This window comes from Lytechinus variegatus, chromosome 11, assembly GCF_018143015.1.
Source record: "Lytechinus variegatus isolate NC3 chromosome 11, Lvar_3.0, whole genome shotgun sequence".
NCBI lineage: Eukaryota > Metazoa > Echinodermata > Echinoidea > Temnopleuroida > Toxopneustidae > Lytechinus > Lytechinus variegatus.
The window spans coordinates 5,532,034-5,550,547 of NC_054750.1; the positions used below are offsets into that span (position 1 = coordinate 5,532,034).

Genomic DNA, 18,514 nt, shown 5'->3' on the forward strand with positions numbered 1-18,514 from the left:
ACTCATTAATACATAAAACGGGTCCTTCTCAAGTGAAAGGGGCACAGAACATGTTTGTTAGGGGCACTTTTCTAGGGTGAAAAGGGGCACCGCACTGATACGAGAAAGGACACCTATAAGGAGGCAAAGGGGCACTTGCTAACGGCATAAAACGGATCCTTGTCAGATATAAAAGGAGCACAGAACACGTTCATGAGGGGCACTAAGTTCTTTGGTAAAAAGGGGCACTGATCTGAGAAAGGGCACTTACAAGAATGCAAGGGGGGGTACTTGCTCAGACATACAACGGGTCCTTCTCAGGTGAAAGGGGTACAGAACACGTTCGAGAAGGGATTTTTTTTTTGTAACACCTATATCGGATCCTCCACAGGTGAAAGGGACACAGCACACATTTCTGGGGGGATTTTTTCTTGCATAAAAAGGACATTTTTTCAGTGCTTTAAAAAGTGGGGGCACTGTGCCCCACCAAACAAGTGCCCCCACAGCATCCCATCTGTAGCCTATGCCAATCGATGTCTTAAACCTCACTTGCTGCTTGATCTTCTGCTCGGGATATGAACTATATTGGATTATCTTCATCCAGTTTAGTATTTATAAGGAAGTTCTATGATTATGATAATGGAAGTAAAATAATGAAAGCAACTATTTAAAAAATGGTTGGTGTCATTAACCTCGCCCCTAAATTCTCAAGTATTATCATTGCCACTGTGTATTCAAGCTCTACTAGGAATACGAACAATAAACCGCTCTTCAGTTTCGTATTTACATAAAAGTACAATGAGAACACATCCTGAAAGAACGTCCTAAATTTAACTCTATAGAGGCCTTGGAGTCTAACCGCTAATAATATAATAATCGATAGGTTTCACAGAAAGCGGACTGGCGCCATCATCCGACGACGAAGGGTCATGACACCGCATAGTCTTGGATGCTGACTCCTTTAAATCAATATATTGGGCAATATACACAATGAGAGTGTGTCGATAGGCCTACTAATGTGAGTAATGATAAATCAGTGATGAATTATATATTTTTCTGCATGTTCAGGCTAATTTGTAGAATACATTAATCTGAGCAACATTTTGGTAATAAATGAGTTAGAAATAGGGTATAATATTTTCTGTAACGTATCTCATTTCTGGTGCAGTATAAAAAAACCAGAGCCTCATGTAAAACTGTTGAAGATTTTGACATTGTTATTTTCCCATCCAAGCTTCTCATTATTATTTTCTGTAAAATTAAGGCAACACGGCTATCATTAGCTTATAATATAAGCTACCATACGCGTCCAGCAATGGTGCCTCGAAACTGGGGGGGGGGGGGGGGATCATGAACACAAAAATCCATGGATTCATGCGGTGTGATGTGGTGTGCGATATCTTGTGTCAATGCCCTATTTGCGGTCACGACTCGAGTAGACAGAGTAAATTGAACCGAGTTAAAATTTTCACAATGATGTTTGCATTCGATGCAAATGAGGTGAATTTCTGGGAAATATTTTTTGGCAAAGTGTGATCGTATATGCCATGCGTGAATATCAAATCGATATATCTCATGCTTCGTTTATAATTACGGTATTGTCAGAGAAAATAGGTTCGTTGTTTTCGAGCTGAAGGCTATATCAATGCCTGGATTTTGAATTAAATCGCAGGGTCACTGACAGCTAAAGGAATCGACCCTCGTCTTTCTGATATTATGAAAGATAATTGAGGACTATTCCAAGTAAAAATGATTCACCATTCGTTGATTGATTACCATCTCTCCTTCTACACTTTTTTTTATTTCAAAATTAATTAACTGAGTATAACCCAAATCCAATCACTTATCCCCACGTGCATGATAATGTTAATGATAATATTTTCTCCTATTTTTTCAAAGCCGTAATAAAATCATGATCTGCGTGTTCATATTATTGATTTTGATAAAAAATGCCAAAGACACTGTATTCATATTATGTGTTTCCCTTTTCGTTTCTTGTATTTATGCCTGAAAAATATAAACCATAACGAAAAATACGCTCCTAAATTCACCTGCACTTTATGATAAAAGTAACCAGTCCTATATAAATTGAAAGAAAATGACAAGAACATATTCGGCCTATGTGTCAATTCTGTTCAGTAGGCTTACTGCAATACTAAACAGCAGCAATGTCACCAAGAAAAAAAACATAAGTATTTTGTTTAAGTTTTTTTGTTGTTGATGTCTGCTGTTCCATTGCCGGCCGAAATAATTCAAAATTTGCAAATTTTGATAGAAATCCCATGCGTAGGTGTGGGGACAAACGTTTCTCATGTCAAGATTATCAGCTCCAAAAATTGGCCCTATACATTATTCTTCCATGCAAAAAATTTGGCCCTACATTTTTTTCTCCCATGCAGAAAAGTTGGCCCTACATTTTTTCTCCCATGCAGAAAAGTTGGCCCTCCATTTTTCTCCCATGCAGAAAATCGGTCGGGGCGCATGGACCGAGGAACCGGGGAGAACGGGATGTACAGGGGGTTCTATAGACAGCACCACCTTGGAAATCAGGTCGGTATGCTAAAATGTAGAAATTTGAAGAAAATCACCTTTCATTTTGGAGCTTAACCCCCTTTTTTGCCTTTCGATTTTTTTTTGTTCGGACAATGGACCTAATATGTCCACTTTCAGACCAAACTCACCTTCCGCGCTCACCTTCATTTTGGATTGAAAACCTTTTTTTTACCTTGTCTACCCCCCCCCTCCACAACTTCACCCCTCTTGATTAACAAATCGTTCCCAAGCCCCCCCCCCGGGGGGGGGGTTCAAACAAAGGTAAATACGTAAAAATTACCATCTGATCGTGATTTTTTTTTAATGATCAGTCCACCCCTCCCCCTATTTCAACACCGTTGCATGGCCCCTAGGGCGGGGGCACGATACGGGACACCACCCCAAACCTGGACCCGCCTCTGGAATACTGCATGCACGAACATCTCTCCATTTCCTCTCGATTCTCTTCGTCTTTTTTCCTGTCCAGGTACCATAATGTTTTGTATATCAAACAAGTCGTTTCCATGGAAACGGAACGTATCGTATTACAGCGAGGTCGACCGGTTCGTTCTCTGTGTTTGGATCTGACCCATTTTATCAGGGGCCAAGGACCAGAGAATTCAATGTGATGTGAGGTTCTCTTTTTCTCATGGCAAAATGATGGGTGCATGCAATCAATGATTTGCCGAATGAACTAAAAGAAGCAACTCCAACTTGATGAAGACAAGAAGCATGCATGCCACTTATGCTAGTTTTATAACGATAAAGATAATGATTTTTTTTTTTTATAAATAAGTGCACACCTAGTTACCAAAATGCATATAGCATTTCCATTTATTTGAAACCAGGATAAAAGAGCATTGTAGATTAAATGCCTTGCTCGCTGGCATGTAGGTGCCGGCCGGGGATCAAACTCCGGACTTTCCATGTATAGCCAGGCGCCTTAGACCACTCGACCACGGCACCTGATATCCCAGAAAGATTTAACTCATATTCCAGAAAGAAAATTACATCATGAGCGCCCCCCCCCCCTTACGGGTCTGTTAGAGTAGCGTAAAATTTGAGGGGGCCAGGCTGGCGTATGGGTTTTTTTTAAAGCTGTGTGTGAGCGAAGCAAAAAAGCAACATTTCTTGACCTTTTGAAACAAAAATGTATAATTTGGTGACAGAATTGACACGATATTCATAAAACGTTGTTGTACGATCACTCATTTTCCTTTCCTTTTATTTTCATTTCTCTTTTTTTCTGAGTCATGATTTAAAAAAAAATCAATTTATATGTATTTCGAGGGGGTCCCCGTCTTTACGCCAGTGGTCTGTTATTGTATGAGATTTTGAAAGGTGTTATGAAAGATCGACGATTGCTGATTTCGAAACCATTCTTGTACACATCAACATTATTGTTATTCCCCGATCTATTTATAAACCCCGATGACAAACAATCATTATTTTCCAAGCATCTATTGATCTTGTACAGGTTGATGGAATTGAAATTGTGTTTTCACGCATGCTCTTATAATTGTAGTTTTGAGATGAATCATCATATGTAGTGATTCTCTCTCTTATTATTGGTATATAAAAAAAGATGAATTATTGTCCCAGTACGAGGTCAGCGATTTAGAGTCCGGGAAAAGATTTATGAAATATAAAATCTCAATTGTTTCTGTATTCCTGGAAAAGAAAATAGATTAGCTATAAACTAGTTGAGTATTTTGTCAGCCCTCCAAAAATAGGTGATCTCCCCCGTGATCTTCAGAGCCAAAGAGAGGTGGAGGGGGGGGGGGGGGTGACTGAGGTCATGATTCTATTTATATATGTCAGATCACATTATTTCTTTGTAAGAAGCCGAAGTCTTATCCATAATGGTAAACATTTCTAAAAAGTTTTTTTGGGGGGCAAATGAGCTGCTATGTAAAAAAAAATAATGAAATGAAATAAAATAAAAAAAAAAATAAAAACAAAAATCCAACATAGGCTGCATGGTCCCACGGCGTGTGTTTGTTTTTAAACAGTTTGATATTTGAAATATATATATATTTTTTTTAAGCAGGTATTTCTGCATTTATTCATAAATCAAAATTACAAATTTATAGCAATGATATAAAATTAAACATACATAATGATCAGTATAGTTAGGTAGATATAGACATTTATGTAAACAATAACAAATAAATTAAAATGCAAAGGCCAGCTATCGTAAGCTGAAAGCTTGAAATAATAGCAGCCAGTCTTTTTAAGAATTATTTTGCTTTTCATTCACTTTCGACACTACATTCTATTTTCTTTGTTAATCTTTTTCGCAAAGGTTTAGACTGATGGACTGTAAAAATATAGGCCTATTTACCTTAAACACTCACTATTAATACAAATAACGAGCCCCTAATAGTACGTACAATTTGTGTAGCGCACTTTTAATTATGCTCAAGGCGCTTCAGAGTAAATTACAGAAACCGAGAAAAATATTATAAAAGTAATGAGCTCTTGCTAAAATATATTAGGGACTATCAGTTTGATTTTCAGTTTGTTTCTTTTTCATAAATGCTGGGCCCTGTCTTACAAAGAGTTACGATTGATCCGATCAACCTCAATGATGGAAATCCATATTTTTTTGTGTTCAGAAAATTTGCACAAAGTCTTTTGCAAACCAAGTAAAGCATACTAAATTTTCAAGGAAACATGTAGAAAATATTTGGAACAAGCAAACTGGAATGGGTTCCCATCGAAAATAGTTGGAAATATTTTAAATGTAAAATGATATTCTCTGTTTTTCTTAATAAAAATCCAGTCTATTTGTTATAAGTATCTTTAAAAAATCTGAAACTGTACATAGTATTCGTACTCATATATATTGCACAAAGCACAGGATTGATTTTGCCCAGAGTTCGAACAGAAATGGGCAAACAAAGTTTTTCTTTTGCTGGTGCATTCATTTGGAACAATCTACCTAATTTTTTAAGAATGCTCAATCCGAATCCTCCTTTAGTCTTTTATTTTGGAGTTATAATAGTCTTTAGTTTATAAACTGGCCCCTTGTGTTGTTCTTTTCTTTACAGTTTGTTCGTTTCAACTTACATTGTCACTGTTTATACTCATGTTTGTTTGTATTTTTGTTGTAGGGCCTCCAAGGACAACAGTATATCAATTACTGATGGAGCCACCCTACTAAAACAGACTTATGTAATTATATATAAATAAATGTTGGCTGTTGTAGGCTTTCCATAGTTGTGGTGATTTGATCGATCGTAACTCTTTGTAAGACGTGGCACTGCTTATATTATTATGCACATAAAAATATATTTTTGTGTTGAGGAAGGAAGAGAATCTGAGTGGTTAGTCCGAGTTTTGTTTTGGATGTAGATGTCAGTCATGCCTATAAATAGACCACGTGATACATTTTACAGATTCCTCTGGTATTTGATTCGCTCGCTCTGAAGTCTCAACCGGTGTTTTCATGAGAGAGGCTGTCATCAGATAAGACTCCCGCTATTTCAAAGCCCCCCCCCAAAAAAAAAAATTACTCGTAAATATTGTGATTTCTCACGATTGTTTTTTCAATAAAAACAAATTGATTGAAATAATAATTTATGTTGCCTATTGGTGAAGTGGTTTGAATATGGGCCCCAGATATGGGCTCATTCAATTGTAATGGACGTTTCCTTTCAATATTTCTTTTAGAACGGATGAAAAGAAACTCATACAGGATCTATGCTGTAAGTTTAATACTACATAAGCATAGACCCGGTATGATGCCTATATACAAGCCGATAAAGGAAGGATATTCAAGAGGATATTCCATGTCGACTTCCCCGCGTCTGTCCCAATGATCCTTTCAACAACAAAACAGATTGGAAAGCAAAAAATAATATTGTCATCTACACTGTTTCTTATCTTTTTAAATGAAAAGAATACTGATTTGTCGGAGTTTAGCCCCCACCCATTTCATGGGTGGGGGCACGCACTCGTCACAGGGGCAACTTGGCCCTCCCCCATCGTGGATAATCCACCCGGGATCGGAATCCACCGTTTAATATGTTCTAACAAATCAAACCTAATGTCTACTATTTTTGTAAGTATGCCTACCCACTGGTCCTTTTGAAATGAATGACTCAAAGCAAAGAACAATTGATTTGTTCAAGTGCATACTGACAAAATTAATTTTTGGGAAATTGGGAGACATTTCTTTTAATGTACATGAAACCTATGCGTCCATGTATGACGAAGTATATAAAAATAATTTCTGTCGTTGGGTGTGTCATATAATGCCAACACCAATATCGAAGGCGAAATGGGCGTTTATAAACCCCAAAATCAAAAGGGGAAGGGTGCAAAATAGAGCGTTGTTTACATCGGGTGGGGCACATTATCATACAATTCGACTCATCAGCCACAATAAATGGTCATCTTGAATTGAATAACAAGACCTTGAGATTGGTTTAGCGTGAGTATGAGTCATCATAAAACCCCAACATCACGGAAAGGGATGCCCTCTTCGTGCTATTAATAAGCGCTGACACATCGACCACCATTATTAGTCATACCATAATACAACCAGCCGTGTATAGCTAGGCGGCACGTTGAAAACAACAACAAAATGCACAGCTCTACACACGGTGGCTGTGTGTGTGTAGTAACCTTCGGTGCACTTGTCCAAATTTCGTCTGGAAGCATAACCATTCGATCTGTGTTGCCTGTATTCTGTCTGCGGGCTATGCTGTATGCGTGCAATACAATATCACATTCCTTCATAATACACAATAGATGAAAAAAAAACCCGGCACCCTTTGACATGTAGGGGTCTACAGCAGCATATTTTTTTAGGCTGGTGGTCGCTGACGCGGCCGGTATAGGGTACACTGTAACTGAAGTTGAAGTATTAAACTTATCAACACCATTAATTTGGGGAATATATTCATTACATACCGCAATGCAAAATAGGCTGAAAGATGTTGGAAACTCCTTACAAATCCATATTAATTTAAACCTCGGATTTATTTTGTTGTGGTTTTCTCAGTTTAGAAAAAAATCTGAATACTAATAAAAATCTAGCTTAAGAATGTGCAACTAGCGTATTAAGATAGAGGCCTATATAGGCTTCAATTAAATATTTGGCCGAGTTTACCAATATTCCGTGTGAACATGAACTAAATATTCCAGGTATTTCCCCCACTATTATCATAGGGGCAATGAGGTTTATTAAACATCCTTTCACTTCATCATATTCAAGGTACCATTCCACAAGTAATCATCTTTATATTTATGTTCACTTAATGACGGAGGGTCATCTGCATGCCTTCGTACACGGCCTGTGCCATTTCATTCTTAGAAGGCATATATTCGAATTCTCTAAGGGTCAATTTTCAGGTTAATAATTGACCAATAAAAGAAAAAGAGGAGAAGACCTCACTAATTATATATGCACGCCAATATTGCAATATTCACGGACACGGGCAGTGTGTGTATGTATTTCGTCTCTGGCAAATACAGTTTGTGTGTACCTAACGTGCCAACGTACAATGTGATAGTCTATTTTCGTGCGGACATGTTGTGTTCTTTGAGTTTGCATATAACATCATACAGCGGGGAAAATTTGATCATTTGTATAATAAACAGATCACAGTCTCACAGTCTTTTGCTATTAGTGAATATCAATGGCAAATCTATAAACATATCCAATCATAAATTAATAATTACAAATGTTTGATTTGATTTTGATATAGGCCACTAGAATATTACAATTAATACACGCATGAATGGTTTATGTGAGTCTGAAATAATTCAAAGAATAATATTTGTTACATGACAAAGGTGACATGCTGCGATTTTTTAAAAGAAACTATGATATTAAATCTTTAAAATGAACAAACATTGTAAGCTTCTAGTAAGTATATAGGCAAGGCAGGCTGAGGCAAGGCCTATAAAGCCCATCAGACGTGATGAGTCCAAGATACTTACCATAGGAGTCCCGATCAATTCTTTTTAAGGCTGATCTTTGCAAATAATCAGTGATGTCTTCTATTGAGAACAGTTTTCTGTTCTCTTCATTTACCCCCCTCTTTTTGTTTTATTCACGCGCCTCAAGAAATTTCAACCCACTATAATATCCTATTTGACTCTAAAAAGGACCAAAAAAAAAATCGGGATGTAGGTCTGTAACTGGAAAAATGATTAGACGAATCGTCATGACTCTTGAAATTTTTTAAAGAAATGAAATACAATTGTATATTTAAAAAAAAAGATTGTCAAATGATACACTGAAAATAGAATGTGTAGATAGAAGTCTGTTTGCAAAGACTAGCATATCAGATCAAAATGAGGACCGAGTGTGCATGCGGGGAATACCACCTGTCCCTGGGGGAATTGCATTACCCCTTTGAATATTCTACACTCCTAATTATTTCAAGTGTCTCCCCCGCATATATTAATGTGCATGCCTCGTGTTCAATGTAGAACATAACCCCACACATTATGGATGAGAGCAATGCATGGAGAGGGTTCAGGACTGTCGAATATGCCGATTCGAAAGACTCCCAACCGCGGTATTATAATTGGGTCCGGGAAGGAATATTCTGCGGGGTATATGCTGTGGTATAATGTGAACTTGAGGATGTATTATAATGACCTCTGGCATGCCAGCGTGTCAAGGAGTTGCATTGTGCTGCGCGCGCGAACTCGTTATGAATGCAAAACGAAAGTACCACAGATGAAATACTCGATTGTAATATGGTGGTTAGTCCTAATAATAAATTCTAGCGAAACTGAAATTGGAAATGAAATGATTAGCTTTAGGGGTTATAGGCGCGAAATGAAAATAAACGAGTCCGATGTATATGGGATGACATGTGCAATTTTACGACTCCGCTGCTCTCAATAGAATTCCGCTTTTCGGTATTTCACCATCAAGGAGTTGATTTCACCAAGATTATTTCTGAACTTTACACCGGTCCTTAATCATAATCATAAATCATACCACAAGTTTATAACCAATAGAAGAGGAATATGCCTACATAGCATACTGCTACTTCTATATTAAATGAAAGAGAAAATATCAACCGCATCTCTGGAATTTATCTGTTTTGGGCTTGGAGTCGGTGTTAAGAATTTTTTGTTATCGTCAGGCTCCAAATTAGCTGTGAATATTGAAGCGAAAATATGTGACCGGTCGTATGTTAGATTTATTTCTAATCCCAGCGTCGAGCGGTTAACAAAAATATGAAATTTAGTCAGAAGGCTTGAAAATAAATCGAATTTGTTTAGGTTCGGGTCATTCTCTTCATACCAGGTGCATGTGGATTCATTTTAAATTGCTGAAATCTATATAAAAATTACATAATCTATTCTTAAAACGGGACGCAAACCAACGTGAAGGAATTCACAAAGTATGATATAAAGAAACACAACCACATATATATATTTATATATAGGCCTATATACGCACGTGATCATTCACTGTGCCAATGTTTCACCTGCACCTGTACTCATTTTTACCAGGACCCGAGGAAGGGATGACTCATCAATCAAGGGAAAACACCCTGAAATTTTTCCATGCTTCATCAGCGGATGGACTGGGGTTCCCCCGCAGCCAGACGGCTTCTACTAATGCACCGGTATTGATCCAGCATTTTTTTTTCACATCCTTCGGTCTTCATGAATAAAGCGTATAGGTATACATTAAAGGGAATAATGGGAATTTGCTTTAACATTTTGTGCTTAGATATTTATAATCTTCTTGGTATTTGACTCTTTGCTGGACTGCATTTCAGCCATTAATGTACACCGGACATGGTGGCTCAGTGGTAGAGCGTCCGCCTCGTGAACGGGAGGTCGTGGGTTCGATCCTCGGCCGAGTCATACCAAAGACTTATAAAAAATGGGACCTTCTGCCTTCTTGCTAGGCGCTCAGCATATAGTTTGGAGAAGGGTAATAATAACATATAGGCCTAATGTTATGCAGGGCCCGCTGGTAGAGCAGTTTCCTAACTGAAGTGGCTACCCTGGGTAAGTTATTATTAAAATAGCAATAGGTCTTCATAAGTCATGTATATAGATGTTCAATATCATTATTCGGTATATTCGACTTTAAAAATGTCAACGAATGCGAATTATATATAGTTTTTATCATCACAAGGAAGTACATTAAATTTCCTGAAACATAAGAAAAAATACAGCCTCAAATAAAATATTGACTTTGTTAATTTAGGGTTATATTTATATTTTGGCTTATGAAATACTAATAGGGGGCCTAATTCAGAATACATTATGATATATTCTGATTTGAATTAGGCCCCCTATTAGCATGGACGCACCCTTAATTTTGAAATCTTTACATCCATGCCCCACATAGCATCATTAATCCATAATTATACAATGTACATTTCCATCTTGCATTTTGAAATGCATGTAAAGAGGGGGTTGGAGGTCACGCTGGTACGAACGGTGACTATTTTTAAAGGAAAAAAAATACCAGGCGTCAATAAACCTGGAACATTCAAATCCATACATATTTTAAAAAACAAATGTTTTGTCACACGTGTTGTTTTTGTCAGTCTAAAAGCTTATTCCAGAGGCTCTGACCACAGCAATATCTAATGGTTACAAACTACATTCTAAATTATGGTTCCAACTAAAATGGTATTCGTGAGTGTGTTCAGCAAGCGATTGTGTTCATGGATAATACTTTATAAGATAATAATCACGAAAATTTACACTTTTGACCTTAGTCGAGATTCATTTGGGTGAAATTGTGATTTTTTCTTCATCGTTCAAGATCTCTCAGATCTTAGCTACATCTTTTTTTCTTCAGATTATAATAATCACTCTCTGAAATGTCACAACCGTTCTCATGTGACCCGAGAAGAAGATTTCTAACTCGAATCTAGTCGGGGATCATGGCCCACTAGGAATCTGGGAAATCAGATGGCTATCTCACGGAGTAAGAGATTAAAAATTGAACCTACATTTTAACTCTTTATTGGTTATAGATTTGCATCATGGGTTTGTTTGATTGGAAAAGTTTCCTTGGCCTTAAAAACATAAAATAAAAACACTTGGAATGAACGTTCAACAACGCTCAGTGTTTGCAAATGGAATTTTTTGCAGTTCTTCAAACAAGGGAATAGGTCTGAGCCATCAGCCATGGGCTCAGACCTGTAGAACCTTTGCTCAAAGAAACGAGACAATAGTTTTTATTGGGACATGTTGGAGTTTGCTTTTCTTGCGCAACGTCGCTTTTGAATAGCGTGCTACGTCACAATAGAATGGAATGCAAAGAATGTAGCCGAGCGGATCACATGATTATGACGTCACTAATCGATATTTCGAAATACATACACACACGTGTGTACATGTATTTCAAAATACATATATATGTTTTTTTGTGGAGGTATATAGACAGACTATACAATTTCGTTCAGAACAAAAGAGTTCACTATTTATAAAAGTTATCATGCAAATTTGACATCACAATAGTTGTACCGCGCTGTACCAGTTTGTTATCTTTGACTTTATAATCGTCGAATGATGACAAAATTTTAATGGGAAGCCCCTTATAAATTGGTATTACGAAAAGGTAGCTGCACGTTTACCAATCGTTTCAGAATCGCAACATTGACTTATTGCATAACCTCATTTATCCAGACGAGTCTTACAGAAAAGACTGTTTAGGCCTATGTATATTTTTCTAGGTATTATGGCCTAGCTAATAATAACAATATTACTATATTTATCATTCTTCTTATTATTATTAACATTTTTAGTATTATCATCATCATCATTCTTTTATTTTTAATTCTATTATTATTAAATTACTATTGTGGTTATTATTATTATTGGTAGTAGTAGTAGTAATAATAGTAGTAGTAGTAGTAGTAGAAGTAGTAGTATAGTAGTAGTAGAAGTAGTAGTATAGTAGTAGTAGTAGGCCTACTACTAGTAGTAGGAGGAGGAGGAGGAGATAGTAGCAGAGTAGCAGTAGTTCTTGATTATTCACATTGCCACAAGCTCCTTTATTTAATGACCTTCACAAACTTGAAAAGGACATTGCTTTTATAATCCTTGATTTTGGTGATAATAAAACAGCTGAAAACTGTCAAATTGGAGGTTTCTCTCTCAAGGAAATAAAAAAAAGCTACATTGGAGGCGGAAAGAGACAGGAAGGGGACGGTGACAGCCTGCCTACTGGGTCCAACACCCGACGGGAAACAAGGAGGTACGCTCTAACTTGCTAGCTCAGTTGAAAACCAGACTCCATACACCGTTAATACACAATTCCTGTTATTTATTCAAAACCATACAGCAAGGTTATTACGTCTGATTATGCACGTAGAGAAACGTTCATCCAGTAGAGACGGATGCGAATTATGATTTGATCGTTTGACCAGGTGCAATTATTAGACAACATGACATGGTTATTTATGTACTTGTCGTGTAGGCCTTTGTTAGAAATCAATTAATTTTTTTTTCTACTGTATTAAATTTATATGAATAATAGAAGCAGGAGAGACAAAACTAGGTATTGATGAAACTCATTGATTTGTTTAGAATAGATGCTGCTGCTTGATAAAATGATAAACAAATAAAAAAATGATTATGCATATTTCTTCTGATTATAATAATATTGCATATGTGTATACATTCATGTATATACAGTTCTAGATCATGTGCTTAAAATGTTCAAGACACTGAGAAAGAAAAATAAGGGGAAGAAAGAGAAGAAAAGGAGTGAGATAGATGGACAAAAAGGACCCCAAATAAAAAATCAATGAAGAAGAAAAAACCCAACAACATGGCGATGCAATTTGTGAGGTTTATAAGAAAGAATCTATGTAGACCTACATGTAGAATGGAAACACTGAGAATAAAATAATCCAAATGAGGAAGAAGGAAAGAGATAGCAGACCAGAATTGCAAATTATTTACCTAGCCAAGTTTCAGTTAATAATTATGTGGATACACTTTATAGCAGTGTCTGTACATGTAATACACACACACAAAAAACTGATTTCTATTTTTGACAAGCCTCACATTTAAGATAAACAAATGTTTATACATGTACATGTAGTTAAACTTAAAGGTCAAGTCCACCCCAGATAAATGTTGTTTTAAATAAATAAAGAAAAATCAAACAATCATGCTTAAAATTTCATCAAAATCAATGTAAAATTGGAAAGTTATGACAATTTTAAGTTCGCTTAAACAGTGATATGCACAGCTCAGTAAAATGCAGAAAGGAGTACAGTCGATGATGTCCATCACTATTTCTTTTGTTTTTATTGTTTGAATTGTACAATATTTCATTTTTTTGTTACAGATTTGACAAAAAGGACCAACTTGATTAAATCATATAGCATTAAACAATAATAATTGCACATGTTCAGGGAGGAATTAATCGAAAAAAGGGAGAAAATTGGAATATTTCATGTTTCTATAATAATAGTGAAATAAATAATTTAGCGAAATAGTGAGTGATGTCATCTGTCTCCTCATTTGCATACTGACCAGGATGTGCATATAACTGTTTTGTGAAATTAAGCAAAACTATAAAATGTCATATCTTTCTTATAATTATACACATGTATGCGATTTTGATGAAATTTTCAGTGTTATGCTTGTTGGATTTTTCTCTCTTTATTCGAATAACTTTTTGTCGGGAGGGACTTGTCCTTTAATTATGAACTACATGTACTTACATGTGTATGTACATGTCAAAGGATATGTAAATCACAGTATTCTTGTACATATGATAAATGAATTTAAAGCATGATTTCTCTACCAACTGACCAGAATCCATCCACAAATACAGACCCAGGTGATAAACACTTCTCTCTCCACTCTCTATGACCTATGGTATTCTTTATCTCGGGCCATGTCATGATCGGGCATATATTCAATGATTGCATCCACTACACCACATGCCCCAGCATAGAATTACACATACTGTACATGTACACTGCATGGCAATATCAGATCATAGATCGGATGCTGTAAAAATATGTAGGCCTTATGACACCGCTCTCATTTTCCAAGCTTTTTTGTTAATTTCATTCCAAATTTCATTCCAGTTGAGCTCTTAAACTGCTCATTGATTTGATACATGTAATCAGTGAAGTACCTGGGTATGAATCATCCCATTTCATCTGTGAGAATCGTTTTGAAAATAAAAATGCAAATGATGCCAGGAGATGCAAAAATGTTTGAGATATACCAATATACATGTGTAGCCTACATGTATCATGCTTGAAGCTTCATGAGAGAACTTGGCATTTATTGAGAAGTCTTAAATATAATTTATGTAGGCCTACATATTTTTGCAAATCAATCATCAACTTGGGCCTACATAATTACAGAGAATGTAATTAGGGCCACTCTTCACTCTGCGTCTCCATATTCATGCACTCGAACACCAAACTCATGCAATTTTATAAAATAACGTCATTGTTATCATTCACAAGATGAACACTTTATTGCTTTCTTCACTTATGTTAGCAGCAAAATACATAACTCTCTGAGACACACCATGCGATCACAACACACACATCACAAACATGAAAACAATTTCACTAAACCCAACAAATCACATAAGAAATAACATTTTCATTTTCATAATTTTTATTATCCAGCAAACTGAGCTGTAGTTTCTTTTTTTTTCTTTCAATAATTTTGTTTTTACAATACATTGCATGACAAACTTCATAAAAATGAAACAATGGCAAAAAGGTAAAATGCATAACTAATGCACATGTATTAGTTGATGCATCTTTATAAAAAAAACATAAGTGATTTGGAAGAAAAGATCTAATTCATTCAGATACATGTAGGTATCATACAATGAAGAATTGAAAATATTACCCAGCTTTCAAATCAACACAATATTCACATGACTTTAAATGGTTTAAAAACATGAAAACCTATTATTGCAAGTACATTTTATTGGAACATATTCCAGCAAAGATACAGAAACAACTTGGTTTTGTAACGTCAAATGCTGTGCAACACATGGAGAATACAACAGAGTTATTTATTTTAACAAAAAAACGTTGTTCCAGAATCTAGCATGTGAATAATGGGTGAAAAGAAACTCGTGTACAATTTCATAACAGATTATTCTTCAGCAGTGTTTCATATTTTGCCTTCATACATGGATTGCCTATAATTAAAAGAATCACAACCTTTCTGTTTATGCCTATGTCATAGACTTGTCAGGCAAAATGTTATCTGTCTGAAGTTGTATTGCAAGAATGGCGGCATTGGTAAATACAAAAATAAACAAAATACCGACCACAGGTGTCGTAAATCAAAATGCGTAACTTTTACTGTAAGTTAAGAGTCTAAAAGCTTTGGTGCAGTAATGTGCAAGCAAGTAGGAAATATTTTATTTGGCCTCCCAATGGTGTGAGCTGTTAAATTCATAACACAGATGAGCTACATTGCATTTGCAGCCATTTCTGATGGTCAGTGGTCATTACAAGCAAAAAATAAAAAAATAAAGAAAGCTGATTATTTCCTTGCACACAATGCTTTCGTCAAATGTACAATTGGTAAAAAATAAAATCTGAGGAAAAACAAGAAATTTATGACACAAGACCATACCTTCTGTTCGAAATAAATTCTCAAAACCAGTATGTTTCTTTGAAAGACAAATATTTTTCATACGAATATTCACATCATAAACCATTTCAATGTACAACTTTATAAATTCCTCACATTTCCTTCCAAAAATTTCTCACAAAAAATTATTCGACTTCCCTTCCCATTTTTCTTTTGAATTAAGGACCATCCTACTACACTGGACTTCAAACGACTAAGCATGGACAAGTACAATTAAAATTTGGGCATTATAAGTTTACACCAAATAACTGTTACCAAAGTACTGACTCAAAATTACTGGGCAAGCTAAAAGACAATTTGTCATTAGGTATGATGGGATTATCAAATCATCTTACTGGGCGGAATAAACAAGTTTACAATTCTCAATTTGCTCTGCATTGTTATACATGTACCTACACAGAGAGTGATAAATGCAGATAATTATCAATTCCATACAATGAACATCATGGACTGAGATATTTGAAAATCAGAAATAGGAATACTGGGGATCCTGCCCCAAATTTCTGGTAATTTTGGATATAACCAGGTCGGGACTACTGAATGAAAGTAATTTTGTATCAGCACTATAATTTTGGGAACTGCAAAACCAGCACAGTAAAATACATTAATACATATACATGTCTTCTAGGTAATTTTTAAAATCTCAAAGAATATGAATGCAAATTCAAAGTCCACATCCACAGTAATGTTTGTTTCACAGGCCTCAAAAGTCAAATAGTCTGTAGAGATCACCATTTTCAGCTACATGTATGAATGTCAATGTTTCAAAATCATTTGCAATTATTCCAGATTAAAATGCCAGTTGTTGCGCCAACATAACTTGACATCCACTCTTTACGTGTTCCATCACACTCTGTTTAAGAGCACAAACTTGTTCACGAAGCTTGGTTGCCGTTGTCGTCAAGTCTGAATTTTGCGTTTTCAGGTCCTTCACTTTATCCTCCAGCCTGGCAATTCGCTCAAGCTTGCGCTTACGACATTTACTGGCGGCGATTCGATTCCTGAGCCTTTTCCTCTCAGCCTTGATGCGTTCTTGTGTTTCCATATCGATGGGGGACATGGGTGGGTTAGCGGTGGCGTGGTACACCGGGACGGTCTGGGGCTCTTCGCACACAGGTTCTTGTTTGATATGTTCAACATTCGTCTGCCATCCACGTGTGATGGCTGTAGAGTCAGTGGGCATAGAATTACGAGATGAAAGGCTAACGGTTGATCCAGGCAGTGTAGTTGTAGTAGGCATTGCAGGGTTGTAAATCGATGTCGCAGCTGTGGTCATGCTAGAGATGGTGGTATGGGGGTTGAGGACCTGCTGCTGGTAGGTCGTTGTTGGATCACTTAGGTCCAGCTGGTCAACCGACGATTCATCATCGCTCACCACGGACTCGGAGTCCCCCGAATCATTCCGCTGGTGGAGGCTCTGGAGCGCCTCGACGAAACCCTGGGCGAAGGCGGCTTGCTCTTCGGTAACGTTTTTCGGGCAGATAAATTGAGTAGGCGTTGGTGTAGTACAAATATTGCCTTGCTGAGAAATAATCATTTTTTCGAGTTCAGGAGAAGCGAGTTTGAGCATCTGAACGTCTGGAGTCGACAGCACAGCAGCCGTAAGTTTGCGCTTGCCCGTGTCCAGATCCAGAGTCATGCATTTCTTCTTGCTCAGCCACGGGTTATGTGCATCTTCGTAGAACTGAGTCTCCATCTTTTTGCGACCGTTTTCGGCTGACATACAAACAGTTATGAGCTTTCTCTTGCTATGAGCTACAAGTCTGAGTCACAGGTCTCGAATTGATGTGGCAAAGAGGGAGATCCTGTAGTTGGCTAGGTAAAGGATTGAGAGAATTCTCTGTCTCTTCACAGTGCAGAATGAAATGATCGTAGCATGAATTTCCGATACCAACGCTGACTCACTATATATACACTGACTAAGGATTCCCAAAATAGACGGAAGAGCAGTGACATCAGATTCTCGAATAACGATTGGTCGGCGATGATGTAAGACGTGTGTTTGGCAATGTCATCTTGCGATCTGATTGGTCGATCCCAAATGTCAATCAAACACGTGCAGTGCTCTGGAAGTAAACGGTAACCCCTTCGACGACTCCACTTTCATAGTAGGGATGATGTAATCCAATGTACATATCAAGCGTAACACGATATAATTTCGCTATAAATAAAAGAGACAAGTATAATTCCCATTCAGTTTTGGTTATTAAATAATACTTTCCTTTATTTTGATACCTTTTATCTCAAAGAACCTTTGATGAAATATTATCTAAATGTTGATATTCTATTGTTTTTAGTTTGAGCTTACCCGTGACAATGTGGACGCATCCAATTACACGTCACAATCTTTTTCCGGGTAATAGAACCAGCCTCGCCGGAAGAGGTCCTTCATTTCCATAAC

General features: G+C 36.7%; 1 protein-coding gene across 1 annotated transcript; it reads right to left on the bottom strand.

Annotated features, from left to right (window-relative positions):
- Window positions 1-15,533: 15,533 nt before the first annotated feature.
- On the bottom strand, window positions 15,534-18,065 carry LOC121423647 (transcription factor AP-1-like). The gene has a single exon (XM_041619063.1). It carries the CDS (start codon window positions 17,834-17,836, stop codon window positions 16,904-16,906), a length of 933 nt encoding a protein of 310 aa, XP_041474997.1. The 5' UTR covers window positions 17,837-18,065; the 3' UTR covers window positions 15,534-16,903.
- Between the last annotated feature and the right edge of the window lie 449 nt (window positions 18,066-18,514).